A 27,926-nucleotide genomic window follows, 5' to 3' on the forward strand; every position below is an offset into this window, starting at 1 on the left:
TCTTAAGCCAGGGATGACCCAGGACCACAGGAGACTGAGGGGAAGGAAATACAAAAAAGGTGAGTTCTTCACTGTGGTTACCTGACGTCATAAGGCGGATGGGTGCAGTCTTGTGAGTGATAGAGGTGAGGGAGCCTCCGTCCAGAGAGGATACACGGTAGGGTGTTTGTAGAGGGAAAGTGGTAACCAGGAGTTGCTCCACTAGCTGTTGGTCAAGAAGATTTAATTCACAGCCAGAGTCAACTAATGCGAGAGAGGGAAGAGTAATGTGATTATGTGACAGAGAACATTCCAGCAAACACCGAGAGTTTGAATCTGACCGATAACCTCCCACCAGTACTCTCGGGGCTACTGATGGGACCTGGAGTTTAACTGCTTGGGGCAGTTGGCCACAAAATGTCCAGACATGCCGCAATACAAACACGCCCCTGAACTCATGCGCTTGTTTCTCTCCTCTTGGGTTAATTTAGCTCGACCAATCTGCATGGGCTCACTGGGGGGCGGAGCTGGAGCTGCTGGATACACATTTTGCGGACAGTTAAGGCGAGAAGGTAAGGGGAAGTTGTTACCTCTTTGGCGTACCTTATGTCTCTTCTCCATCCTACTGCACAGTGCGATAAGGCTCTCGAGATCAGGTGGTTCCTGGCAGAAAGCGAGTTGATCCTGAAGCTGCTCGTTAAGAGCCTGGGTGAACGCCCCCTTAAGTGAGGCTTCATCGAGGGTGGAAGTGGCGGCTAGGGTCCGAAACTCTATGGCAAAATCCGCGATTGAGAGCTTCCCTTGACGTAAGCTCCAAATCTGTCTGGCCACTTCAGCCGCTGACTCAGGCTTGTCAAAAGTCATTTTAAAATCCGCCAGAAACTCATCCAACGGACTCTTAAGGAAGTACGGGTTCCGGCTTTTTGCCTCCGCCCACCGGAGTGCCTTACCTCGTTGAAGACCGATGATGTAGGAGATCTTAATTTCATCGGTGTAAAAAGACTCCGGAGATCGCTGGAAAGCCAGCTGGCATTGGAGGAGAAAACCTCGACAAACCTCCCGGTTGCCGTCAAACGTCTCCGGTGGAGGAGAGGTCGCGACCCGGAAGCTGGGCAGACTGGATGGTGCAGGAAGAACGGGTCCGGGCAGACTCTGAGCGGGGGATGAGGCTTGCTCCGGGGAGGTGAGTCTGTGGCTTAATTCCTTTACCATCGTTCCAACTTCAAACAAGGTGTGGTTAGTGTGGGAGAGTTGATCAGACAGAGCTTGGAGTGAATCACTGTGCTGAGCTGGGTGGCGGAAACGACAGAGGGAACTGATTCTGTACTGAGGTTAGAGGAATGGCTGGATGATTCTGTCATGTTGTGGTGAAGGAATCTAACCCACGACATACAGAATCAGATCTGAGACGGTGTAAAATGTTTTAAATAAGAATTTATTTAAAATGGAAACCAAGGAAGCAGCGCAAACGTAGCTGAGTTCTTGCACGAGGAAGCTGGTGCGGGAAAAACTGTGGACAGATCGGAGTTAGATCCAATTTGCGGATGGAACAGGGAATCAGGCTTATGTGGAGGACTTACGGTCTTGGAGAGGTGGGAACTGGTTTGAGGGAGGAGTGGTCCGGTCTGGGTAGCAGGGACTGAGATCCAGAAAAGATACGTGGAGGGAGCTGAGCTTGGGGAGGTCCAAGGAGGTTAGGTGGGCAGCTGGAGGCGGGTCTGGCCAGGGGAGAGGCTGAGAGACGAGCGGAGTTGGAGATCCAAATGGTGTGGGCTCCAGAGTTCTGCCAGTCAGAGATGAGTGTGTAGGTTTGTCTGGGAACAAGAGCAGGAGGTCACAAAGGCAAAAATCCAAAATCCAAAAACACATCAAATCTCAAAAATCCATAATCCAAAAACAAATCTAATTCTCAAGAGTTTACAGAGCTCGAATAAGTTTCACAAGTGGCTGTTAGAAGGTACCCAGGTAGAGTAATCATCCAGCGAAGTGTAGGAGTCTCCCAGCTGCTTAAATACCCCTGGCCAGCTGATGAGCAGATCTGCTGCAGCTTGGTCACCTCCAGACACGCCCACCTGCAGAGGGAAACTCAAAAGACAGGGAGTGACAGCAGGGAAATACCTCAGACCGTGACAGTCGGCTGTGCTGAAGAGAAAAGTACAGAACCAATTTAATTAATTAGCTGCACGTTGTCCTGTCCTCTGTCCTCCGGGCCACACACACACACACACACACACACACACACACACACACACGGAATTGTCTCAGCTGTTATTTTCGTTAAGGAGTGTGCACATACAGTGTGCGCCTCGTGCACGAACCTACAATTGAAGCTGCCATTACGCTTTTGGCCTGAGGGAGCAATTGCGAGCATAAAAATTCAAAACTCCGTAAAGTCACTTTAAAGGAGATATACAGTTGGATGTCATCTGCATAAAGATGGTAGGAGATTCCTTTGAAGGAGCTTAGGATGTGCTGAAGAGGGAGCAGATAGAGGAGGAAGAGCAGAGGCCCTAGCACAGAACCTTGTGGGACACCATGGGTAAGGGAGGTGGTGGAGGACCTAAACTTGGAGACGGCCACAGAAAAGGAGCGCTCAGAAAGATAAGAGGAGAACCACTCCAGAGCAGTCCCTGATAGGCCTACCCAGTCTCTCAGCCTCTCCAGTAGCAGGTGATGGTCAACAGTGTCAAAGGCTGCAGTCAGGTCCAGCAGGACCAGAACAGAACAGTCTCCTAAATCACTGTGAGTCAGAAGGTCATTAGAGACCCTAAGAAGAGCTGTTTCAGTAGAATGAGCCCTACGAAAACATGACTGCAAGCTATCATAGATGCTATATTCATCAAGAGCAGCTGTGAGTTGATTAGCCACAACCTTTTCCAATATCTTGGAGATGAACGGGAGTTTAGAGATGGGTCTGAAGCTGCTATGGAGAGAGGCATCAAGACTCGATTTTTTTAAGAAGCGGGTGGATTACAGCGTTCTTAAAGTAAGCTGGGACCTGACCAGAAACCAGAGAAGCATTAATTATGGAGAGCACGCTGGGACCGATGGACTGAAAAGCACTTTTAAACAAAGATGAGGGTAAGATGTCGAGGGGGCATGCAGAGGTCTTCATAGAGTTAACTAGTTTGGTTAACTCAGGCAAAAAAACAGGAGCAAAGCTATTTAGGATGATGGGCCTGGTTGGAGTCGGGGGAGGCAGCGATAAGGCTGAAGGAGAGATGCTAGATCTAACCTTATTGACTTTGTCCACAAAGAAAGACAGAAAGTTCTCACAGTCTGCAACAGAGTGGATGGAGGCTGTAGGAGAGGCAGGAGAGACAATGCTGCTGATGGTGTTAAACAGCACCTTGGGGTTCCCTTTGCCCTGTGACACCAGGTTGGAAAAATAGGAAAACCTAGCATCTCTGACTGCAGAGTTAAAGGATGTCAGAAGATCCTTTAGGTTCAGCAGATGGACGTGGAGATGAGTTTTCTTCCACAAGCGCTCAATTTTTCTGCATTGGCGCTTTAGGCTGCGAAGGCTGTCATTAAACCAGGGAGTAGGGTTCACTGCAGGAACTGATCTGGTTCTGACAGGACAGATGTTGTCCAGAATGGAGAGGCAGTGCTCGTTAAACTGAGAAGTTAAGGAGTCTGGGTCGTTATCAGAAGAACAGGGTGGATCAAAAGCAGCAGAAAAATTGCTAGCTGTGCTTTCATTAAGAAAACGAGAACTAACGATACGGCGAGCAGGAGGTGGGGACGCAGAAACGGACAAGTTAAAGAAAATGCAATGCTGATCAGAAATATAAACGTCCTCAGGACAAACACTGTCAGCATTTAGACTCAGAGTAAAAACAAGGTCCAGAGTGTGCCCCCTGATGTGTGTGGGGCCAGAAGCACGCTGGGCAAAGCTGAAGGAGTCCATAAGGCTGGAGAAATTCATGGCAAAGTGATCAGAGGGAGCATCAACGTGGATGTTAAAGTCACCAAGAATCACCAGTCTGGACAGCTTCACAGTGGAGGATAGAAAGTCACTAAACTGAAGGAAAGAACTGTTTGGACCAGGTGGACGATAGACCACAGCACAGTAGAACGGGTCCTTACGCCCGACTTTAATCAGCTGCAGTTCAAAGGAAGCAAAGTGACCAGAGGTTGTAGAGCTACATGGAAGATGGTCTCTGAAAACAACAGCTAGGCCTCCACCATGACCAGAACCCCGGGTCTGGCTAAGAAAAGAATAACCACTCGGGCAGAGTTCAATCAGACCAGAATAATCAGATGTTTGCTGCCAAACTTCAGTCAGAAACAGAAAATCCACGTTTTTAGATAAAATTAAATCATTGAGCAGGAAGGACTTATTGTTAACAGAGCGAGTATTTAATAGAGCCATGCTGAGTGAGGTGGAGGAAGAACTTACAGAAACAGCTAGAGTTAGTGGACGTAAATTAGTGGGGTTAGATCTACGGTGTTTATAAAAACCACTTATGGAGGGAACAGGAGGAGAAACCACTGAGGAATAAGGATAAACCGACCTCCAAAAATTTGGACGGAGAAACCGCCCCACAATACGGCCTGGCGGGAATGCGGAAGTGGCGCTCAAGTCGCCAAACAAAGGAAAAGAAGCTAGAAGATCACGCTGATGTTTACTAGATAAACCACGCTTTAACTCTCACCTGGATTCCTGCTCGTTTACCTCTTTTCCTCCAACATTTTCCTGGGACCGGATAAACATCGCTGGAGGCGCCCTGGTTGGAATTGTCGTTTGGCTCCGGGCCAGTGCGCCACTCAGATAAACAAACAGGGAGGTACGTCCTCGGTGTATCTTGGGCGATCGTGAACGAACGGAAGGACAAAAGTCTGGCGATCATAGGAGATGATAGCAGGGACACTACTGAAGAGGATCGCAGACAGGAGCAAGGTGGAAAAGAGGAGGTTAGTGTAGAGAAGTTTGAAAAAGTGGCCGGTGATTGCGGCTAAGCCAAGCACAGGCGCCATCTTGTTACCGACCGGAAGCGGGGATATGAATGAGGGACATTTACCGTATTTTCCGGACTATAACTCACACTTTTTTTCACAGTCTGGCTGGTCCTGCGACTTATATACCAAAGTGACTTATACACCAAATTATGTATATTGCGGTGCTGCGGGCCCGCTCCGGACCAGGTTTCAGCTCCTCTGCCCCGCTGAGAGGGTTTCAAACACCTCCATCACCTGCTGGAGATCGTGGCGCGCTGCTGCGCCCTAATTGTTTATTCTGTTATTGTTACCGATACTTGTCTTGCAATGTGAAATGGTTGGTCTCAGATTTTGTAACAAAAATAATAAAATTTCCCCCCAAAGTGCGACTTATATATGTTCTTTTCTTCTTCATTATACATTTTATGGCTGGTGCAACTTATACTCCGGGGCGACTTATACTCCAGAAAATACGGTAAACCTTTTGATTGATTTTGATATCATTTTGGAGCTGTCAAACTGTCAAACACACACCTATATCTAGTCTGTGATAGCGAAGCATCAAAGTTACAAAAACTCCTACTGTGATGTTTCTAGTCATTAGGAACAAAAAAAAAAAAAGAATAAATATGAAACAGCTTTTATTGCATTTTATTATTCTATAGTTTCCTGTCCAGCCAGCTGATTATGGGAGTCTGCATGTTACAGACTAGCTCAAGTTGTCAGCAAGGATTCAGTGGAAATGAACAGAATATTAATCTGTATGGCTTTATAATAATAATAATTATTATTATTAGTAGTAGTAGTAGTAGTAGTAGTAGTAGTACCAGTATTAATATTTAATTTGGTATTAAATCCATTCCACTATATTTATTTATATATATATATATTTAGTGTTACCTAACCATCCATTTTCTTTACCCACTTGTCCATGCAGGGGGGGGGGGGGGGGGGGGTGCCTATCTCCAGCATTCTCTGGGCAAGCACACACTGGACAGCTTGCCAGTCCATTGCAGGCCAAAACACACACACACACACACACACACACACACACACACACACACAAGGACAATTGAGAGAAACTATTCAACCTGACAGTCAAGTTTTTGGACTGTGGGAGGAAGCCGGAGCATCCAGAGACAGGAAACATGCAAACTCCATGCAGAGAGACCCCAGTTTGGGATTTGGACCCAGAACCTTCTTTCTGCAAGGCAACAGCACTCTCTGAGGCCCAGAGAGAGAAGCTTTTACCGAAATTACAATCTCTGTCTTTTAATCCATCTGAACAAGTGAAGAACCTGGGTGTGATTTTTGACTCTGAGCTGACTTTTATACCACACATTAAAAATATCACAAAAATTGGTTTTTATCATCTAAAGAACATCGCCAGAGTCCGCCCCATTCTCTCTCGGGCCAATACGGAGATGCTGATGCATGCTTTTATCACCAGTAGAATAGACTACTGCAATGCCCTGCTTTCTGGACTTCCCAAAAAGAGCATCTCAGGTTTACAACTTCTACAAAATTCGGCAGCACGTGTCCTTATGAAGACCAGGAGGCGGGAGCACATGACACCGGTTTTAGAATCATTGCATTGGCTCCCCGTATGTTTCAGGATCAATTTAAGGTTCTTCTAATGGTTTTTAAGTGTGTTAAAGGTCTTGGGCCTTCTTATCTATCAGAACTGCTTTTACAATATGAACCCTCGCGGCCTCTGCGCTCCTCTGGCAGGCGTTTCCTGGTCATCCCTAAAGTCAGGACACAAACTCACGGCGAGGTGTCCTTCCAGTGTTATGGCCCTCGCCTCTGGAACGAGCTGCCAGAGGACCTCAGGGCCGCAGAGAACGTTCATGTTTTTAAGTCAAGACTCAAGACCCACCTTTTTAGGTTAGCTTTTATCTAAATATTTTCTACAGTTTTATTTCTCGTTTTACATGATTATATTTTATTACTTGCTTTGCATTTTCGATATAATTATATTTTAGCACAGTTTTATTATTAAATTATTATTTTACTGTCTATATCATTTTATTTATTACTTATTTTCTAATTTTTGTCATTTATATTAGCTCTTTTATTACATTTTTACTCATTTTAATCCAGTGTTTCCTCTGTGGGGGCCCTCTGCCCCGGGAGCGGTGGTCGACTGTAGCTTCCTGGGCGCTCTACAGGTGGGGGTCTATGCTCCCCTCCACTGAGCGCCCTGACTTAGTGTGGAAGACCTGATGCTGCCGGGGCAGACGGCTCCTCTGATGGCGTTTCCTTGCGTTACCATACTTGGCACATCTGGACTCAGCCTAATATAATTTTTACTTGTGTGTGTGTGTGAGTCTGTGTGTGCGTGTGCTTGCATATGTTTGTAAATGTTTTTAACCTGTTATGGGAATCTGGGGTCATTTTGTATAGCACTTTGAATCACACTTTGTTTGAAAAGCGCTTTAGAAATAAAATTTGATTGATTGAACAGCACTAACCACAGCACAACTGTGCTTTGTACCCATCAGAGTTATATAGAGATTATGCAGAAAAGCTGGCTTACTTTTTAAATGTTAGGCAGGAAAAGGAAGAATAATATGAATTTTGATTTCAGGTTTAAATTTCATGACGTTTTCCTGCTTCAAATTTTGACTTGTTGGCATAACAGCATGAACCAGAGCTAATGTAGAGTCACCCCCACTACTGTGTTGTTGAAATTACCACACACTTTTAAAGGTAAAAGGTCTAGTTCAGGTCTTTTGGCTGGGTGGGGGTGCCTCCCTATTACAGTAATTGCTGCTATGGCGATCAGGGTTTCAAAGAGAGAAATACTGCTTTAGAAATTACCCTTGGACCTAACGTGTGTGTGTGTGTGTGTGTGTGTGTGTGTGTGTGTGTGTGTGTGTGTGTGTGTGTGTGTGTGTGTGTGTGTGTGTGTGTGTGTGTTTTCAAATGGGTAGAAAGTGCTAGGGAAAAATGGGAGCTGTCAGTCAGCCTAATGAGACCAACCTCCTCTGCACACACACGAACACACACACACACACACAAGCTCACAGAGCGCCATTGGGCCAGTGGAAGTGCCATATAATTGGGTTTCCTTTCCAGGACAACAGACATGCTCACTGGATTAGATCTGACCACCGACGCCAATTTCCTCCATATCTCCCTCTCTGTGCTTTTCATTCTATTTGCATCCCTCTTTTTTTTCCACCAGCTTAATTTTTCTTCAATATTTTTACATTGTTCAGTCTGCTTTGTTGTCCTTTCCACCGCTGACCTATTCTATCCACATCAACGGCCCAAACTTAACTACAGCAAACATTGTTCCTTATTTAATTGTATTTTTCCAGACCTTGTAAAAGTCCTAACTGACCATTTTTAAGACCTGGCATTGGTAAATATTGAGGTCACTAGGAGGTCTTTGAACTTATCTCCAGAGCATCACAATAAATGTGTATCTGTATAAAATAAGAAGAGATTAAACTTTATTGACCCCATTGGGAAAGTAATTTGAATGCTGTACAACCATAAACATTGGTGCCAGACAGGGTATGTGACATCCAACGCTAGGAAGTAAAAAAATTAAAAGTGGACGGAAAAAAGGAAACATAAAAAATAACTAAATGTGGAACGAGAAGAGGAGAGCAAAAAGCCCACTTCTCTTTCTCACGGTTCCTTATGCAATCCCTTAGGAATGTTCACATCTACTCTCTCTGCCCTTCACATTGCCTGGATTTCTGTAGAAGCTCTTTGGGAGTGTGTGCATTTGTCTGTGCATGTTGTAGCAACACACAGCGTGTTGGATGTGTGAGAGGGAATGTCTCAGCTTCTCTTTCTCGCTACTTATCAGTTTCATGCACGCACACACACACACACACACACACACACACACACACACACACACACACACACACACACACACACACACACCACACACACACACACACACACACACACACACACACACACACATTCTGAATAAGTAGATGTGCCTAAACGCCCTGAGTTGCAGTTAATGGATGTTTTGTCTTTAGATCTAGTTTCAGTGGGTAGGAAATGTTATCACACATTATGTATCAAATTGCATCTTTTAGAAATAAACATTAAAGCAGAAGACAGCTAGGGACTGAGAGTCTAAACAGAGCACCTGACCACAAAACAACACCACCTGTATGTTGAAAGTCAGTACAACCCTTATGGCAGGACGTTGTAGACAGTTTCACATCTGGTGGGTAGTCAGCCAAAACCACTGCTACTTATTGTAAATCAGGTGTCTGTTGATCAAAAAGTACAGAGGATCCAGCAATGGGTTTTATTTGCTCTACTAACCACCTAAAAACCAGTAAAAGAAGGCATTCTACCCTTTTCCGATTCAAGACCATGGTCACGGATTTAGAGGAGCTGATTCTCATCCCAGCTGCTTCACACTTGGCTGCGAGCCGCTCCAGCAAAAACCAGAGATCACGTTCTGATGAAGCCAATCGGACCACATCATCTGCAAAAAGCAGAGACACCAATACGGTGGCCTAAGTGAAGCATCAAAATATTATCAAAACAAAACGGCAATACAAAATAAATATCAAGCAGTTATAACTTGGCTTCAGCTTGTTCAGAATTCTGCAGCAAGGTTCCTGACTGGAGCTGAAAGAAGACACCACATCTCACCTATTCGTAAAACGCTTCACTGGTTGCCCGTTAAATTCAGGATCAATTATAAAATTTTACTTCTCACGTTCAAATCCTTAAACGGTCAAGCTCCTCCCTATCTGTGTGATCTCCTTCATTACTACCACCCTCCTCGAGCTCTTAGGTCTGAAGATCAACTCCTCTTAACTGTCCCTAAGGCACGTTTGAAGACTCGTGGGGAAAGGGCTTTTTCAGTCTGTGCCCCAAAGTTATGGAACTCATTACCACTGCAGGTTAGGCAAGCTTCCTCTATCGGCGTCTTTAAATCTCGTCTGAAGACCCTCTACTTCACTTACGCATTCGATCCCTAATTTCCATAACTCCTTAGCTAATCCATTGTCCCTCCTAGACAATTGAATTTTAATTTTGTGTTTTTATATTCTGGTTTTATTTGCTTTTACTGTTAATAGTCTGTTGTTTTATTTCTTTGCTCCTTTTTACATTTTCCATTTACCTGACTATTTTAACTTGTGTTTTCTTGCTTGTCTTTTGTGCAGCGCTTTGTATGGTTGTAATGCCGTGTTGAAAGCGCTATATAAATAAAGTGGTATGGTATGGTATGGTATATATAACTTATAACAGCTATAATCAATTTCCCTCTGTGATTAATGACGTATTTTTGAATTTGAATTTGAATTGAACTGGCTAGTTACCAGTCATATTGCGCATATCCCAAACTTGATTTCAACCACCAAAACGTGTCCATCCTTCAATAATTTCTCAAATGCCAAACCTAAAAGCTAATACCTTGTAACTTAGCGCATAGTGGTACATAGTTTTTTGCCATCTCAAACAAGTCAAACCTAAAAAAAATGTTTGTCAAATTTCTAAAGTAACAGCTAATACCAAGAAACTAACAGGCTATCTAGCTAACCAGTCACACTATTCCAAAGAGATTTTTGCTTTCAAAAAGAAGGCAAATGTAACAAATTCATGACATTCATGACAATTCAACACTGAAAGCTAACTAGCTAACAAGCTGCTTGTACAGTTGTGTTGTGCAACTGAAGTTGGTGTTAGCTAGTGAAACATGCCAAACCATTCAAAACTTCATCAAATTTCAAAGCTAATGGTTTAGATGCACAAAATTCTACATTCACCTGCAACCCTGCTCTGCTCAAATCATTCAAGCCAATTTCTTAAATATTGAATATGGAACAATTTTTTTAAAAAGCCATATTTAAAAATAAACTCCACAGGGCATTTAGAGGTGTGCAGAATGAAGGTACAGTACAGCTGCCAGACCGCACCAGTGACGTAAAGTTACCAGAGCACGGGTGATGAGTGCCACAGTGGAAAAGCACATCAGGCACGAATAAAAAACTTCACGGGATCTCGTTATCATTTAAAGAGAACGGAGTTCACCTTAGCTCTTCAATAATTTGAAACCTGCATTTGAGTCCAAATCAGGAAGCAACGCCTGATCCAGATCAAGTATGAAACCGCGTGATCGGGACTGATTTCTCATCCTGAGATCAGATCTGGACATCCCTAATAGTAACTAAAAAGTAACCAAATATGTATTTTTGATGGGCACAACACTGGTTAATGTTTATATCTATCAGCAAATAGAATTCACTAATGCAGGTTGCCAGGTTGTTGGTCCTGTGGAAAATGGCGGACAGTCAATCAGCAGCTTCTGAGCCCAGAAGGTGTTGATATCCTTCTTAAAAGAGGAACAACCATAAAAGATCTAAAACCAGAGTGAGTTTAGGTGAAGCCTACAGCATTTGGACCCAAATAAAATAATGTCACACATCGACAGCTAACCTGGTATCCCATCAGCTGGAAACCTTGTTCTACTGTTGCATAACTATAACCTCCACGCACTAGATGTTGCTTCGGTCTTCGTGCTCCACAGTTCACCTTTAATGTTTGGTGAGCGTTGGCGACAAGCAGGGGCGTAGCACCAAATTCTGGGCCCTAGGTACAAGTCTTCTAGGTTAGCCAACACGTCGGACATGTTCAGAAGAATAGAACCGGAGATAAAACAAGTTCTGGTTCGTAGCAAGAGTTTAGAAAGAAGTTAGCGAGATCCAGCATTTATTTTGGTAACCAACTTCCGCTTATTGGCAAGCGAATCTGCATATTAGCTAAATGTTTAAGTACCAGCTAAATATTTATTTTCCACAATGTTATTTAGCTCCACACTATATTTTATATTTTTGGGTCAGACTTAAATATTTATTTCTCAAATACTGATTTTGCAAACTAAATGTTTAGCTCCAAAATAAATATTTAGCTGGGATCAAAATATTTATTTCGGAAAATAAATATTTAATTTACAAATTAAATATTTAGTTCCAAAATAAATATTTAATTAGTAAATTAAATATTTAGTTAGTGAATTAAATATTTATTTTACAAACTAAATATTTGGATCAGACCTAAATATTTAGTTTGCAAAATAAATATTTAACTACAAATTAAATATTTAGCTTGCTAACTAAATATGTATTTGGAAACTTTAACATTTATAAATGTATGAATAACATGGTGAAAATATGACTTCAAAAAAGTGAACTCACAATTTTATCTCTTATAATATGCTAAATAACCAAAAATATTGCTGTTAGATTATGACTGTTTGACTTTACAAATGGCACCCCATAGAGGAGACCGAATGTGTGGAAACGTGGCACCATATATTGTTCTCAGGTGTAGCATCTCATTCTCAAATTCAGCTGTGAGATCCTTGTAATGTTTTCTCATCAGTGCCTGGCATGATATCTTCATCTGCTCTTCAGTCATGTCTGTCATGGTTCATGATGTTAAGCTTTGCTAATACTGAAATATCTTGATATATTAAATACATATGACATGAAATAAACCAGGTTCTCTCTGTGAATGTAATGTACTCTAAATTTTATAATCCCTGCATTTTCCGCCAAATTATAAGATTGTCCGTTTTCAAGATCAAATATAAAGAAATTTAAAATAGGCTTAAAATATCTAACCAAGTCAATAACAATCCTCTAACACCAGTGTCATCATGCTATACGAAAAACAGTGGCAGCTTCTCATTCCTGAGATTACCACAAATCCATCAATACCAAGTTTGTCCTGGTCCATGACTGGGAAGGAGCTGAAATATCCACACAGAGTGAACCTGTTTTTACTGCGAGGTCTGCGAATTAATTGGCGGCGGCCACCCGCGATAATAATTCTGATTAATATATATATATATATATATATATATATATATATATATATATATATATTAATTAGTGTTTTCACTGATAACACTAATTAATTTATATTTGATCTTGATGGTGAAACTAAAGGCGTTTAACACTGAACACCTAACATGAATGCAGCTTCTGAGAGCTAGCTAATATCAGCTAAAACTGTGTTCTGCTGCTGCTCACCTTCCTTCTTGAAGAACCTAGTCAATACTTGCTTCTGTTCAATTAACTTTTTCTCCTTCTCCTTCTTTTCTTTTCTTTTCCTTTCTTTTCTTTTCTTTTCTGGAAGCCAGATTTCCCTTTCTTGGGAAAAAACATGACTGACTCTCCTGCCTCCAGCTCTGGCTGTCGGCATCTGCGATGTCCCATTAGCTGTTCATGCGGCTGTGCAGCCCCTGGCCGCTGGTGTGGACTAAACCACTTTGCACATTTTTAAGGGGTGATAGATGCCTCAGAGATTATTCAGTTATTATTTTTAAGGCGAAATTCTGTTTCTTAACCTCTTTATCCAGGTAAAGGGAAGTTTATTAAGACATTAAGTAAGTTGGGGGGGAAAACAACAACAATAAAACATTTTTATTCAAAGCTGTCTCAGGGCCCCTCCCTGCAGTGGGCCCTGGGTAAACGGTACCCTCCCCACCCCCCCCCAGTCCGACCCTGGCGACAAGTTAAAGAAGCCAAATAGTCACCCTTCGTTAGTTTTAGCTGCTTCGGGTGTGAAAACGTTTTGGTCATGTGGCTTCAAAAGAAAAATTGGAGACACAACTTTCACATTCTATTTGAAATGAATATACTCAATGACAAATTATTGGTAAACTTTTGTAAGTGTTTATTAGTTAATTAGAAAACAGCGCCTTACAGCGCTTCAAACATGACCACAGTTTTATAGAAATGGGTTTGTTGATTGCTCCTGAGTCACGATTCGTCTGAGAGTGGAAATGTAAAGAACTCCCAGAAACTGAATCCAAGTGACAAGACAACATTTACAATTCTTTTGTTTTTTTTTTAATGAAAATGAAAAAGTTATTTGTTGGTGAACTGAACTCGTACCAGTTTACTCTGCTCATACTGAGACTAGCTTGCTGTCCAGGACTTCACAAAAACATTGGATCACAAAGTCATCACTTTCAAAGTGAGTCATTTTGTGGGTGATTTGTGTAGTCTATACTTCCCTGCAGTGAGGTAATACAACATATTTAGTCTGAGTTAATGTGACATGATTGTTATGAGGTAAATATTTTGCTGTTTGAGGTGGCATTGTGTGCGTTCCCTGACCCTCCTTTCCTAGTGAGTGTGCACACCAAATTCAGTGTTTAAACACATTTGCACAATTCCAGTTTTAATCAACATTGAACAGATAAGCCCTCTAGACACATGTGCAATGTAAACACACTCCCTCACAGGGAGCAGGGAGAGACAAACAGTCACAATTGAAAGGCTTTTTGCAGCAAGAGCCTCGGATCTATCGCCCGTTCACCCCTTCACCTCCTTGTATCACGAGATATTAAGTGCCCTTCTTGCTCTTGGCATTCGAGAAATGCATATATCTCCCTGAAAATTCCTATCTTTAAGTGTGTGCCACATTCTCCTCATGTAAACAGACAAGCGTTATACCATACATCTGCATGCAGACATACACAAATACTCAGAGAAGGTATATTCCCACGCACACACAGGAAATAACACATCAAAGCACATACACAAATCAAAGAGTCTCATCGTAGACATCAGTGTGCAAAGAGAAAACGCAGGAACATAGACATGCACATTATAGGCAGGGAGGAATGCGTGTAGAAGCAACAGTTGGACATGCTGGTTGGGCCACATCTAAACATCAGAGGACACACACCATGCTGTGTATGCTGACGTGTAACCACACTCGCAAACTGTTCTCAGCAGAAACACACATGCTGGGATGACGTTACTGCATGCCACTAATGAAATTAAGCCTAGAAATGTAGCGCTCCGTTAGGCAGATAAAGTCTGAGTTTCCTTCCAAACAGAGAGGCTGTTCACATCAAGGCCATGCTGAAAATGCAGGGGTCGACTTTGCACAGAGGGGGTGAGCGATAAGATGGAGAGATTACAGGAAGACAGAGGATGCAAGGCTGGAGTGTATGAGAGGTTTGCATGTCCAGGCAGATGTTTGACTTCTGCTGATGGTGGACAAAAACCATTCAGTTTTGACCCAATAGCCGGCTGCTGGTGAAACCAACTTAAGTTGGCGATCAGTAATGAAAATTATATTTAAAGATTAAATTAATTAGAATTGGTAAAATTTAAAATGAATTCAAAGAGATTCTTGAGTGTTATTGGTGATGTTTATCAAATTTTAAGCTCTCGGTGCATGATGTGCACCATTTTCGCAGCTCTCCTCTCTGCCGTGATTTGACCATGAAACTTTGTCACATGGCTGATTTGACACAAACGTGCAGAACTTGCCATTCTGAAGCACCTTTTCATGATTTGTTTGATCCAGAGGGCTTTCACTTCCTCTGCTTTTCTTCTGTCATGGCTGTTAGAAGAAATGCAGGTAAATAAAACATGTGCACACTTCATGATGGGAGCGGCAATCAGCTGTGACTAACAGATTCAGCTTGCACTTCTGCGCCAAATGTCCGTACCAACCCTTCACAGGATGAATACAGGCACGGCTTCTCCCTCTAATGCATTGGGAAGGTTTAAGATCCTTTTGAATTGTTCATACATTGTATCTCAGTGGCATCTTTAGACAAATGCATTGTGGTTGAAGTATTTTTGACACCAACAGCAACATAAACCCTTTTCTGAAATCATCCTCCATGGTCATCACGCACCTAAATCCTCATTGGAGATATATTTAAGCTTAACCTTGCTAGACTGGGAATGTCAGTTCAGAGTTTCTACTTGATTCTCCATCCCTGCAGGATTTAGATTTTATTTATTTATTTATTTATTTATTTATTTTTTATATCTGTTCTTTGAATATCAGAATATTTTTTTGCAATGGTATAATCCCCTGGCACTAATACAAAAAAACCCAGTCCATATAACATAATGGTATTATAGCTATGTTTGACTATAGGGATGTATTAATGGCCCAATAATCAGGGCCTGGTTTCTTACACACACACACACACACACACACACACACACACACACACACACACACACACACACACACACACACACACACACACACACACACACACACACACACACACACACACACACACACACACACACACACACACACACACACACACACACACACACACACACACACACACACACACACACACACACACACACACAGAGAGAGAGAGAAAGAGAGAGAGTTGGGAATCACTCCAAATAGCGCTATCTTCGTTTCATCAGATGAGAGGATTTTCCATTGCATGGTCTTAGAGTCATTCAGGAGCCCTTGGCAAACTCCCAGGGGGCTGTCAAGGGCCTTTTAGGAGTCTGTCTGGCAGCTCTTACCATAAGACCTGATTGGTGTAGAGTTGCACTGATGGTTGTCCTGTAAAGTTCTCCCATCTTCAATGGAACACAGATCTTACTCATGAAAATTCATTTCATTTTACACTCATGGATGTTTTTGAGGCTTTTTTTTTTTGGGAAGACAACTGTGTGCATTGTTCATCAATTCTCTTTCATGACAAGTTAGTCTCACAGGAGAGAAATCATCCCAGAGCTTCACAAACCTGTTGTGCCAAAAGTTGTGTCGTATCAAAAGGTGTGAATGCTCTTAATTCAGTGATGCCCCCAAAGGGTGGCCATGGGAGGCCTGTGGACCCCCCTGGAAAATTGCAGGCCACCCCAGTGACTCTTGGTGATGTCACTGTTTGTGTGGTTGGTCACTTGGCTCTTACTATTTGTTTCATACAGACACTCAAATTCAAATCCTGTTTGGTTTAGGGTCATTGTTGGATATCAAATGCAGCATGTTGATGTAAAAAAAGAGCAAAATAGACTAAAACCTTAGTTATTTAATTTGGGAACACCATTATGAGCTCTTTATTTAGTATGCATGTAGTTTTTGGTACTAAAAGGTAGACCTGAGGGTTTTCTTAAAAGGTAGTTAACACAACTTATTTCACACTGACGTTGTGTTTAATTTTATGACATTTATAATATTGTTTGTAGATATTTACTGTGCAAAGACCTTGTTTGGACATCCTACAGGTGTGGCCTGGACCGTCAGACTCGATATAGACATGATCTGCACGTCCATGAGACGAAGACTCTGCAGGGAGTTGCCGAGCTAGGATGATCAAATTCCCGGGAATTTTTCAAACATTGGCAATAAATTTTATTTCACTGTTAAGCAACGTGTCCAAATAGCGTCTTGAACTCCTTTTTCAAAAGAAGTTTTATTGTTGACATGGCTGTCAATTTGACGCTACAAAACATCTTCATAAGTGTGGCAGAAGGGTGTTTATGTGTCTTGGTTCATTGGTTTAAACTAGAAGATACAACAGACATTTGGTAAGTGGTTTTATTTTTTTAGCTAAACACCCTGCTGCCTCCTCTCTAGTTTTTACACCTCAGCATTCTAGGCAAAGAGCAAAGGCAAGCAAACACACACACACACACACACACACACATACACAGCACTAACCGTAAATTACAGAGGAGCAGCAAATCATTTTCTCATTCATTCTTCTGTAACTCAAACATTTTGTTCATTCTGTCGGGGGAAAAAAAGCGGTCCTGATGCCACTGCCCTCTGGTATGATCATCAATTATGTATGTGTCTCTGCTGGAGTTTTTGCATGCGCAGAGAGCAGAGGCTGCCGAGGGGCATCAAGTTTCAATCAATTTATCAACAAAGTGTAAAACACCTGAAGGTTAAAGCCACACACTTGACCTGAAAAGGTCCTCCCACTATAAATCACTAAAAGCTCCAACTAGAATTCCTGCACTGAGCTCATAATTTATGGGTATAGCCGTGGAGAAGTTGGACATGCAGATTGAAAGTTGACGCAGGACCTCTGAACTGCCCGTTTTAGCTGTGGCTCTTTTTATATTTCATAATTTTGGAGCACTTCATATCCCTAAGGCCACAGAGTTAACCTCAAAAGTACGTGTGGCCTTAAAAATACAATAGTTATTCATAAATTAGTATTTCTAGTGGAGAACATTAATAGCATTCAGGTAAACTGTTGATTTTCCTAGAAGTTATCCTGCTGCAGGGGCGGATTAAGAACTGAAGAACATCCGGGGCTTAACACACGCACACACACGCACGTGACACGCACTAGTCAACATCATATATGTCTTGTACCACATAATTTTTAATCTGAAGCTACATATTAAGCATTTTCAGGGCAGAGTATTGTTCCTGTTAGTGTTTAGTGTGAGATGATAGTAAATATTCCCTTTCTTTCTCCAACAACTTTACCTGATAGTAAGCTAACTTTAGGCAAACCAGCAGCACAACAAATATTTTCAAATAAGACTCACAAACCAGAGTCAGCACCAGTCTCATCAAAGCTGGGGTTCTGTTGCGGTACTTTTTGTCTAAAAAAAAACGTCCTTATGTCCATCTTCACTCATGCGTTTCAGGCAGAGAGTGTAGAAGACAGTGTTGCCAACTGTTTTTGACTGAAAGTAGCTGAAGTTCCCCCCAAAAGTCACTAGATGTCGCCAGATGACGTCACGTGCTAATTTACATATTGATGACATCATCACGCCACATTAGCGTTCGTTTTCCCCATAGCATCTAATATATATATATATATATATATATATATATATATATATATATATAATAGGACTAGGAATAGGACATGATGATCAGCGCTTTGGGCTTCCTGACAGGGTTGCGGAAGGCGCTTTATAAATAAAGCTTTGATTGATTGATTGATTGATTGACTAAAAGGGAGGAAAATAAAAACTGTTATATGTTAAAGTTATTAATTAGTATGATTAAAATGGCCCAAATTGCTTTGATATGTACAATAAATTCCAAAACTACCAATAAAGTGGCATTAAGACAGATATGGTGTGGTGATCCAAACAGTTCTGTTGTAGGATATAACTCAGACCTCCTGCTCTCCTCATTCTCACAGACATTTTCCTAAAAAGCAGTTTTTTTACACCTCATAGTTTCTCAACTTCTCTGTTGTGTGTTTTCTCCATCGTGATAATAACGATGCACCGAGCAAAAGGGAGCGGCTGTCTCATGGTATAACCATCCCTGTGTCACTGAAGGAAATTCAGATGAGCCACAGAGCTGCGTGTGTAAACGGGACGGTAGTTGAAACTCCCGATGACTGTATTTGCCAAATGCAGGAAAAACCAAAGTGTCTGACGGCTGCAGAACCAGAGATGGCAGGTTGACGCCCGCGCCATCTCTAGTAAAAGCGTGAGCCTGCAGCAAAATGAAAGCAGCAGACGTAAATCGGCGGTCTCCAGCTCTGCAGCTGAACTCTGTCTTCAGCGAATCAGACCGGCCGAAAACGGTTTATGATTGGTCAATCCTCGTGCACATGCGCAGATTATCGTTCTCTTCCCTTACTCCCGGAAGAACGGTTCAGAGTGCAAACGGTTTCTTTGTTGCTAATCTGTGGGGAATATCTACATGAAAGTTCTACAGAAAGTAGCAACGGGTCCTGAGAAATGTCGCTAAGTTTGTCGCTAGGCGCTTTTTGGGAAAAAAGTCGTTGAGGGGGGTCAAAAAGTCGTTAGGAACAGTGACAAAGTCGCTGAGTTGGCAACACTGGGAAGAAGCCGGCTGCTGAAGGGCTTCTTCTTCAGTGGTGGAGGCTCAGGCAGGCTGTATACAAACTACTGCCAGCTGCTCCCTCTCTGTTGGACTTTGGTACTGCATGTTACTTCCACGATTTAGATCCGGGGCTTTTCATGAAACATCCGGGGCTTCAGCCCAAGTAGCCGGGCCTAATGTCCTGCTGCAAATGAAAGTTACATGTGCATGTTGTTTTTGATCCCTTTTGAAGAGTTTTGTTGTGTTTTGTTGGTTTTCTTAGGTGGAGCTGACTGACAGCACTTCTCATACCATCACTGATGCCTATGCTGGAAAGGAATACATCATTCAGGTAACACGTTTACTCAAACTAACAAAGAAAAGTGAGTTAAATTAGTGTATATCAAAGTCAGTTGCTTACTTTCTCTCTAGAGATTTGTTTGATCTTTTATTTGTTCCTCGTTTCTCTAACTGTCTCCCACTCACTAACTAAGAACTGGTGTTGAGCAGGTGGCTGCTAAAGACACGGAGATTGGTACATGGAGTGACTGGAGCGTTGCCGTCCATGCTACACCTTGGATTGAGGAGCCTCTGCCAAACACTTCCACAACTGAAGTGGACTTTCTTACTGGTATGTTGTGACACATTCAGGGTTGTCGGAGAAAAGTTGCTCAGTGGATTAAAAATAGAGATAAATGTGGATTAATATCAGTATTTATGTCTGTGCCCAAGCTGGAGGTGTAGTGTAAAGGTGAAGCCAGGAAATCCCATGTACAAACGCCATGTTATACTTTGAAAGTCAGAGTCTGCACACGAGAGCCGTTGGGCTGAAAGTCCCACACACTCCCTAACAGACAGTATTTGTATAACGTTCAAGCTAATGCCCGGACCACGCTGTGTGTTTTTCTGCTGTCGAACAGGACTGCTCATGCCACACTGTGAGGACTCCTGAAAGGTGGTAAACTGTATGGTGCAAGATTTAAGTGAGCCAGACTGCACAACGTCTCGCTCCAGCAGCATTAGCTAACATCACGAGCATAATGATAATAAATGGTTTGTTTTTCTTTTATGATTTATGATAGCTTGATTCTGCAAATGCTAGAGAAAATAGCACAAATGTTAAACAAGCACAAGGCCAGATAAAAAAAGAGATCTTTTAGAGGAACAAGCAATTGCAATTTGTTTGCTGAAAATTCAATGTTGATATAAATTGCAATTAGCTTACATTATCCTCTTTCCCTTCTTGTTTCATCATCATTACACTCCTAAGTGTGTTAGCATCTCTGTCACTTTTATGTTAACTGTAATTTAAAATGGGCAGAGTCCCTCTGATTTCCCAGATATAAAACTGGGATGAAGTTTTTGTCCATGTGTTATACCCCTTTTCAATAATTTAATCACTAGAAATTTTAAATAACAATCAGGACGCACTTTCTGCAGTCGTGCTAACTTCAGACTGCCAATACTGTCAAAATATCTGATTTTACACAATACATTTGTACCTAATGTGTCAGTATTTTTAAGTACTTTCTTGATTATTTTTATGTTGTCTACCCAAGGCTATTGTAACATTTTAATTAGTGAGAGTATGTTTACACAACACAATTTTATCTCCTAAAAATTACCGTTCATAAGCTCAAACTTACATCAAAATTTGAGCTCTGGGATCCGGCTGACTGCAGACAAACTGACACTCAGCAGCGTGAACGGCTGAACACCGCCTCGGGGGGGAAACCAGGCTATCTTTAAAAAAAAAAGACTCATGTATTTCTCACAGCTCCAAACCAACTCTCTTTCAGCATTTTCACACAGAAAATTGGAATTTTTAATGTAATTAATTGCGGTTTATAAATCGTTGTGTGTGAGCTGACACATTTCCATAAAGATAGACACAGGGATCATAATAGTCTGATTGGCAGATGTGATGCTGACTCGCTTGTCAGATTCAAATCACTGGACGCACTGATGATGTCGGAACAACTAGACGTCTATTCCAGAGCTGAATGTTTTTTACACAGTTTTTAGATCATGCTGGAGAAGCAAAGAACAAATGACAGCTAGCGCCTCGAGTGAACAGTTGTGCTTTCTGCTGTTCCTGCGTTTACAGCTCGTTCCATGTGCCTTTGCACGGATTGAGCTCAAGCCTTAGACTCTCAGCTACTGGAAGACATCAGACCCAAGGAACAGCAATCCGTACGAGTATAATATATCTCAGACTTGTTGCACACATTTGGGAAACCTTCTTGATTAGAAAATGCAAGAAATGTGGAACAAATCTAAGCACAGTTGGGGAGAAAATATAAACATGAGAGTGTACTGCAAACAAATGTGAGACATAAGTCACGTTGTGAATAAACTGTTAACTCATTCGCTGCCAGCCGTTTCCTGATCGGTAAAGCCTTTCGCTGCCAGCGTTACTCACCGTTTTTACTGTTTCACCCCGGGTTTCCACGGGAGCCGTCAGCAGCACGTTACTGCAGCAGCACGTCTTGCTCGCGTAAGCTGCTGCTTGGCCCTTCCCACGAGACGCGAAGCAGCAGGAGAGCAGCTGTCACCGACCGAGCACGAAGTCACACGAGTGACTTCGTCAGTAAACACAACAACAAGCAGGAGAAAACTACCACATGGTTTGTGTTTTATGTTCTGTCCGTTTTATAATCGCCAATACGGACCTGAAAAACAAAGGAGACCGCTAGCTAGGTGATAACTTCTCACGGGGACGCACAGTTAGTAACATTTTTTAAAAGTAAAGCAACCGGAAGGCAGCACGTTCTTTATTCTGAAAATCTCGGTAGCTTCTCTCCATTTCCGCGTCCGATTTCCTGTCTTCCCTTCCCCAAAAATGTCGAACTTGACCCGTTTCAGAGGCGTCGCGCGTAGGAAATAGAACCGGCGCGTAAAGGCCGCGACATGCTTCTCCTGAGACGCGGCCGACTCGCGCTGCCGACGGTTGCCGACGGCTCCAGTGGAAAAGGTTCTGTTGACCACAGCGGTTCCTATCAGCAGCTATGACGTGCTGCTGCAGTAACGTGCTGCTGACGGCTCCTGTGGAAAGCCGGGGTTAAGAGTCACAGAACATTGTGCGCTAGGATGATGTCGACGGCAAAACAAAGAGTAGACTCGCCTCTTACATCAGGAAGAATCCGCGCGTTTCGAGCTTTATCCGTTCTTTCTTAATTTGTTGTTGAATTGTGATCAGCAGAAGCGTTTCCAGTTCACGCCTCACATTTTTTACAGCAGCAGCCCAAAACGATCTCCTAACACGTGGATTTTCTGCTTCCTGATCACGTGACGTGTGACGTATGTGGATGAGGATCAGCTTTAGAGCTGAGATGTTTGTTCTCATGGTGCGGGGGCTCGTTCCGACGCCCACACAGTAAAAGCATGCAAACGATGACTTTAGTCGTCGATGGCAGTGAACGAGTTAAGAAGGGGATTTTTATGACTGTCAAAGAGAAATATAAAAGTTCTTGGTAAAGAGTTGTGGGATTCCTTGCAAAAACCAGCAGCCTACAAATCTGACAAACGGAGGCATCTTGTTAAGTTTTTGTGTCTCCAACTAGTCCAACTGGTTTCAGGATATTTGAGAAATGTTTGCAATTTGTCTAAAACAGTGCATTTTAGCTTACTTGGTGATCACAAGTTGGTTGTAAATTGTACAGTTGAGTCAGAATGTTACATAAAAGTAAAAATCATCATCAGCTACAAATCAATTAAAACCTGTGCCCTAAAACTGAAATGGTAAAGCCGATTATTTATCATCATCTCTAATTTCCCTCTGGGATTAATAAAGTATCTTTGAATTTGAATCATCAGGATTGTTCTGTTCACTTTAGTTTTATGGTGACTAGAGTCTGAAGTTAGGACAACAGTATATACACAGAAGGATCACACCAGATCTTCAGTAACAGAAATAAAGTCTTTATTAATGGACCGACGGTGGGACAGGAGTTAAGTGCTCACCCAGTAATTGGAAGGTTGCAGGTTCGAGCCCTGCTCAGTCTGTCAGGCTGTTGTTGTGTCCTTGGGCAAGACACTGTACCCTCCTTGCCTGCTGCTGGTGGTCAGTGGGACCGTGGTGCCTGTATGTGGCAGCCTCACCTTCTCAGTGCGCCCAAGGGCAGCTGTGGCTACATCGTAGCTCATCACCACCAGGGTGTGAATGGGTGAATGACTTATTGTGTTGTAAAGCGCCTTGGAGGGTATATAAGGCACTCTATCATATACAGGCCATTTACCCAATCATAATTAGTTTCACAAAATTATGAAATTGATGGGTTCATAATTAGTTTAAAAAATATTCAAGTCTAATTTGTGCACTTTTGACTCAAATGTAATGTAATATTGATGTGAACTGCTTCTGCTGCAGAATCAACAATACAGCATTAATGATTTATGCATTTTCCAGAGGAAATCAACAATCCTGAACATGTCTGAGAGATAGATTTAACCCTCATCTGAGTTAACACTCTGGTAAATCCATTTTTCTTTTTGTTTTTCTGTTGCTGACCAGAGTTAAATTCACTGTACAAGGCTGACTTCTTTTGGTCGGGAGCAGGACTGCACACAGATCCTCACACATCTGCACTTAATGAGTTTGTGCATATGGAAATGCACAGAAACAGGGCGTAGATAGGCTCACGTCCCAAACCCTTAAGCACAAACAAACAGAGAGGAAAGCCACTCACACACTCCTATCCGATAGCAGGTTTCTCACACAGACCCTCACTCAGTACACAGTGTATTATTCTTGGTCTCAAGGAAAGAACAGCAGGTTATTTGGATTCTCCTCATGCATCTTCTCCATCCAGCTGCCACCTCTTTGCTTTCCTTCCAGCCCTCCTTGTCATGTTCTCTCTTTTCCTTCCTTTTGCTAGAAGCTCTCATTTTCTCCTCCACCTTTGTCCATTTTTCTTCTCATACTTTTCTTTTTTTAACTTCTCCATTGATCACTGATCTTGCTTTCACCACACACTTTGTACAACCCCCCCCCCCCCCCCCCCCCCTCTTCTTGCCCATTTTCAAGATGTCATGTGCTGGGATTGCTGTGTGGATGCTGCAAAACTCCTGTTGGCATCCAAAAAATGACTTTGTGTTGTTGAAACTGATGGATGGAGCGAGAGGTTTTGTTTTTACTCCGGCCTTCAAAGTCGTGTCAGTTAAAAGGGGAGACACAGTGAAGAACTGGTGGAATCAACTGGAAAAAAGTGATAGAAAGCTCCCTCCTGGTTGGGTGGGAGCCTTTGCCTCAGGCAGAAGCGTGGTGTCTCGTTCCCAAATGATGAAAGGATGCATGAAGAAATGGACCAACGAATCAGGCTTCATGAGAGCACTGCTCCAGCCTGTTGTGGTTTACTCAAAAAGGGAGCCAAAATGCCAAATTCTTGATTTGCATCTTCATTTTAACCATGACCTCATGAGAACTGGATCATCTGAGACCTTAGATTGAAACGGGTGACATGAGCTTCTTTTGAAGAGAGGCTGAGTTGAGCCTTAAAAGTGATATATTAAGAAAAAGTAACTTTTTGGCATCATTTTTGGTACTGTGTGGGTTTCTACTGTCTCTAAACACACAAAACTTGAAAAGAATCAATCCATCTATTTTCTTTCAGTGTTAGGGTTTAGGAATTGCATTCCTAAAACAAGTAGTTCCACAAAGTTACGGTTTGTGATGTCACAAAAGGGGAAAAGTGGCACAGAACCAATTTTTTGCCTTAGCAGCAGCTTTACTCCAAGCCCCTCCTGGATATTGGAGCTTCCCAGTTTAAAATAGTGGGTGTGGCCAGCTCCAGCTTATTTCCCTAAAGTGATAGAGCCCTAAAACGACTCATTCTGGAAGGTACTGAAACTGTCTAGAAAAAAAAATGCTGAAATTTCTTTATCTGAGCAATTTTAGCAAATAACTTGATGAGCTTGCTCAATATCGCTAATCGAACCATTATAACTTAGGAAAAAAGTCATAATATGTCCTTTTTAAAGATAAGGTGGAAGCTTGGGGTGAAGTTGCCGCCGATGCCTTGGTCTCCAACATCTGGATGTTTTCCAGGCTGGCCCCACTGGGTGGAGACCCCGGGGCAGACCCAGAACTTGCTGGAGGGGTTATATTTCCTGTCTAGTCTGAGAATATCTCTGGATCCAGGAGGAGCTGAGACATTGAAAATGGATGGCTGTATAACTAAAACATGTCAAACAACCTCATTTGTGAAATCATAAAAACAAAACCTTATAAATGATCTATTTGTGTGAAAGTTGGAATGAAGACTAATTAATCTTCTTTCCTATTTGAGTAAATTTGCAGGACTCTGATTTGTGCGTCTAAAACTTGCCCTACAAACTTGGACCATCCAGTTTGCTCTTTATGGAGGAGTCACAATAAATCAGAAGGAGTAAAAATATCTGGTTTGCTGCCCACGTTTGGGCAGAAAAAGCACAAACAGCTCAGTCAGGTTTCCCTTTCTTTCTGCTGTCCAGCTTATTACCATCTCCACACTGACCAACATTTTCTCTCTTGGCTGCTCAGTCAAACAATAAATGAACACACTTCCTTTGACTTATTGATTGTATGGCTCTGAGTGTAAGCACACACACCCTCCTCCTTCCTCTTATGTTCCTGCATGAACCACATTTCCTCTGTGTCCTATTTTTTTGTTTGTTTGCCTCACAGTTTCTTCCATCACAATACAGCAGGTCACCCAAATTGAGAATGAGGAGAAGTTGCTGGTTGCGCTGTGGCATGCCTGCTCCAATTGCTGGCACAAACAGACAGGCTTCCCACGAAGAGGATAGCACAGTGACAGGCGCGACATTTAGAAATCCCATCCTCGGAGATTGGTGCTTATCCACCACATTCCTGGAAGTAAACAGACGATCAGCTGAGCCTTTAAAAGGTTGCAGTCAACCTTAATGTCGGAGCATCTCTAAGATCTAAATTTCTGTCTTGCTCACGACGCGAGACAGAAACCGAACACCGTCTAGCGCCAAAGAGGCAGCATAAGATATCACTTCTTATGCATTTCATGTTGCTACTATTTCTGTTTCTGTTTCACGGGAGGCAGTAAATTATGTGTGTGGCGGCCTCAGAAGAAGGAGCACCAATGGCATTGGCAGTGTTGAGGTCACCCAAGGTCCCCTATTTCAGTGCTTTGCCTAAAAAGTGAGTAAATGGAGTGGAGAGGATAGGTGTGAATATACTGATAATATTGTTCTGCAAAATCAAACGTACAAACATGTATCAGAAAACAAAACTAAAACTGAAATCACAAATGATTTTGCATAAAAATAAAATCAATTTGGCGTGCCACCCCAAACTCGTCACTAGCCTTACCCTGTGAAAAATTCTGGGGCCATCTGTCAGCAGGAGGGCCTAAACCATCCTTTTTGGAGCAACGTCCATCACCTAAAGAGGATTTAGAGATACAAATGAGTTCTGAAACCCAGTAATAATTCACATGTACATGGGGTGAATTTATAAACCTCCAGCCCCAGATAGAGCTATACTGTTCCTGTCAAAACACCACCATGCGAGCCATCTTCATCCAGCTTCAAATATCTATGAAAAAATGCTTAAATTCAACCTGATCGTGTCTGCCTTTAAATATCTGTATTAATCTCATCAGCTTTTTCTTCTCTCCATCATCGCTGCTTAATCAATCCTCCTGTTTACCGGTCCTCACGTTCCTTCTGCACAGCCCCATATCTGCTTCTCACCACATTGTTTCTGATTTGTTTTGATTTGTTTCTTCCTCCACTTCCTGAGCGTAATATTTTTGCTGCAGGCAGAAAGCACGGCTCTGAGCTGCTGAACATGTTAAATGCACCCCAGTTCCCTCTTTCTCTGCTTATTTCACACCTGGCTGCTGCTGTCTAATACCTCCTGACTCCCAACAATGCAACAGTCATTAATTACAAGGAAAGAGAAAGCATACACTCAGGCCACTAAAAAACAATAAAGAAAATAGATCATTAAATAAAGAAAGAAAAGCCGTAAGTTCTGAGCCGAGCAGCAAACATCCCGCATGAGTTCGTGTTTTTCTGCACTGCCTGCAGCTGCAGCTAATGGCCCAGTTTTCATACGAACTTAAACTGAGATATTTCAATTTACCAAGTGAATCCATGGTGTAGAATGTATAAATGCATGCATGTGTGGCGATTTAGTCCACCAGCTGTTTCACCCCTGCATTTCAGAGTTGGATGTAATTGTGTGAACTGTTGAACATCAGGATGTTTTGCTACACCTGAATCAAAACTCTCGTCCATCTAAACTCTGGACGTGAGACTCCACGTTTCACACATCTCAGCTCAACTGCTAGGGCTCATTGTTGTCACTATTTTATTTTCCTTTTTTTCTGTTACCTTTAACTTATGACCCTTGTTTTTCTTGAGTTGCTCTTTCCTTCGTGGCTTTTCCCAGTTTGTCTTTTTACTTTTTCACTTCATAACCGTCTTGACAAGTCTCACATCGATTGTGT

General features: G+C 42.4%; 1 protein-coding gene across 4 annotated transcripts in view; it reads left to right on the forward strand.

The window, feature by feature from the left end:
• Window positions 1-27,926, forward strand: part of cntfr (ciliary neurotrophic factor receptor) — a 335,019-nt gene that overhangs the window by 299,731 nt on the left and 7,362 nt on the right. For all 4 annotated transcript variants that reach the window (XM_054744199.2, XM_054744200.2, XM_054744202.2 and 1 more), the window contains 2 exons: window positions 19,742-19,810; window positions 19,969-20,089. In XM_054744199.2, coding sequence (XP_054600174.2) covers window positions 19,742-19,810; window positions 19,969-20,089 — 190 coding nt within the window. The remainder of the gene's footprint in view (window positions 1-19,741; window positions 19,811-19,968; window positions 20,090-27,926) is intronic.

This window comes from Nothobranchius furzeri, chromosome 6, assembly GCF_043380555.1.
Source record: "Nothobranchius furzeri strain GRZ-AD chromosome 6, NfurGRZ-RIMD1, whole genome shotgun sequence".
Classification (NCBI taxonomy): domain Eukaryota; kingdom Metazoa; phylum Chordata; class Actinopteri; order Cyprinodontiformes; family Nothobranchiidae; genus Nothobranchius; species Nothobranchius furzeri.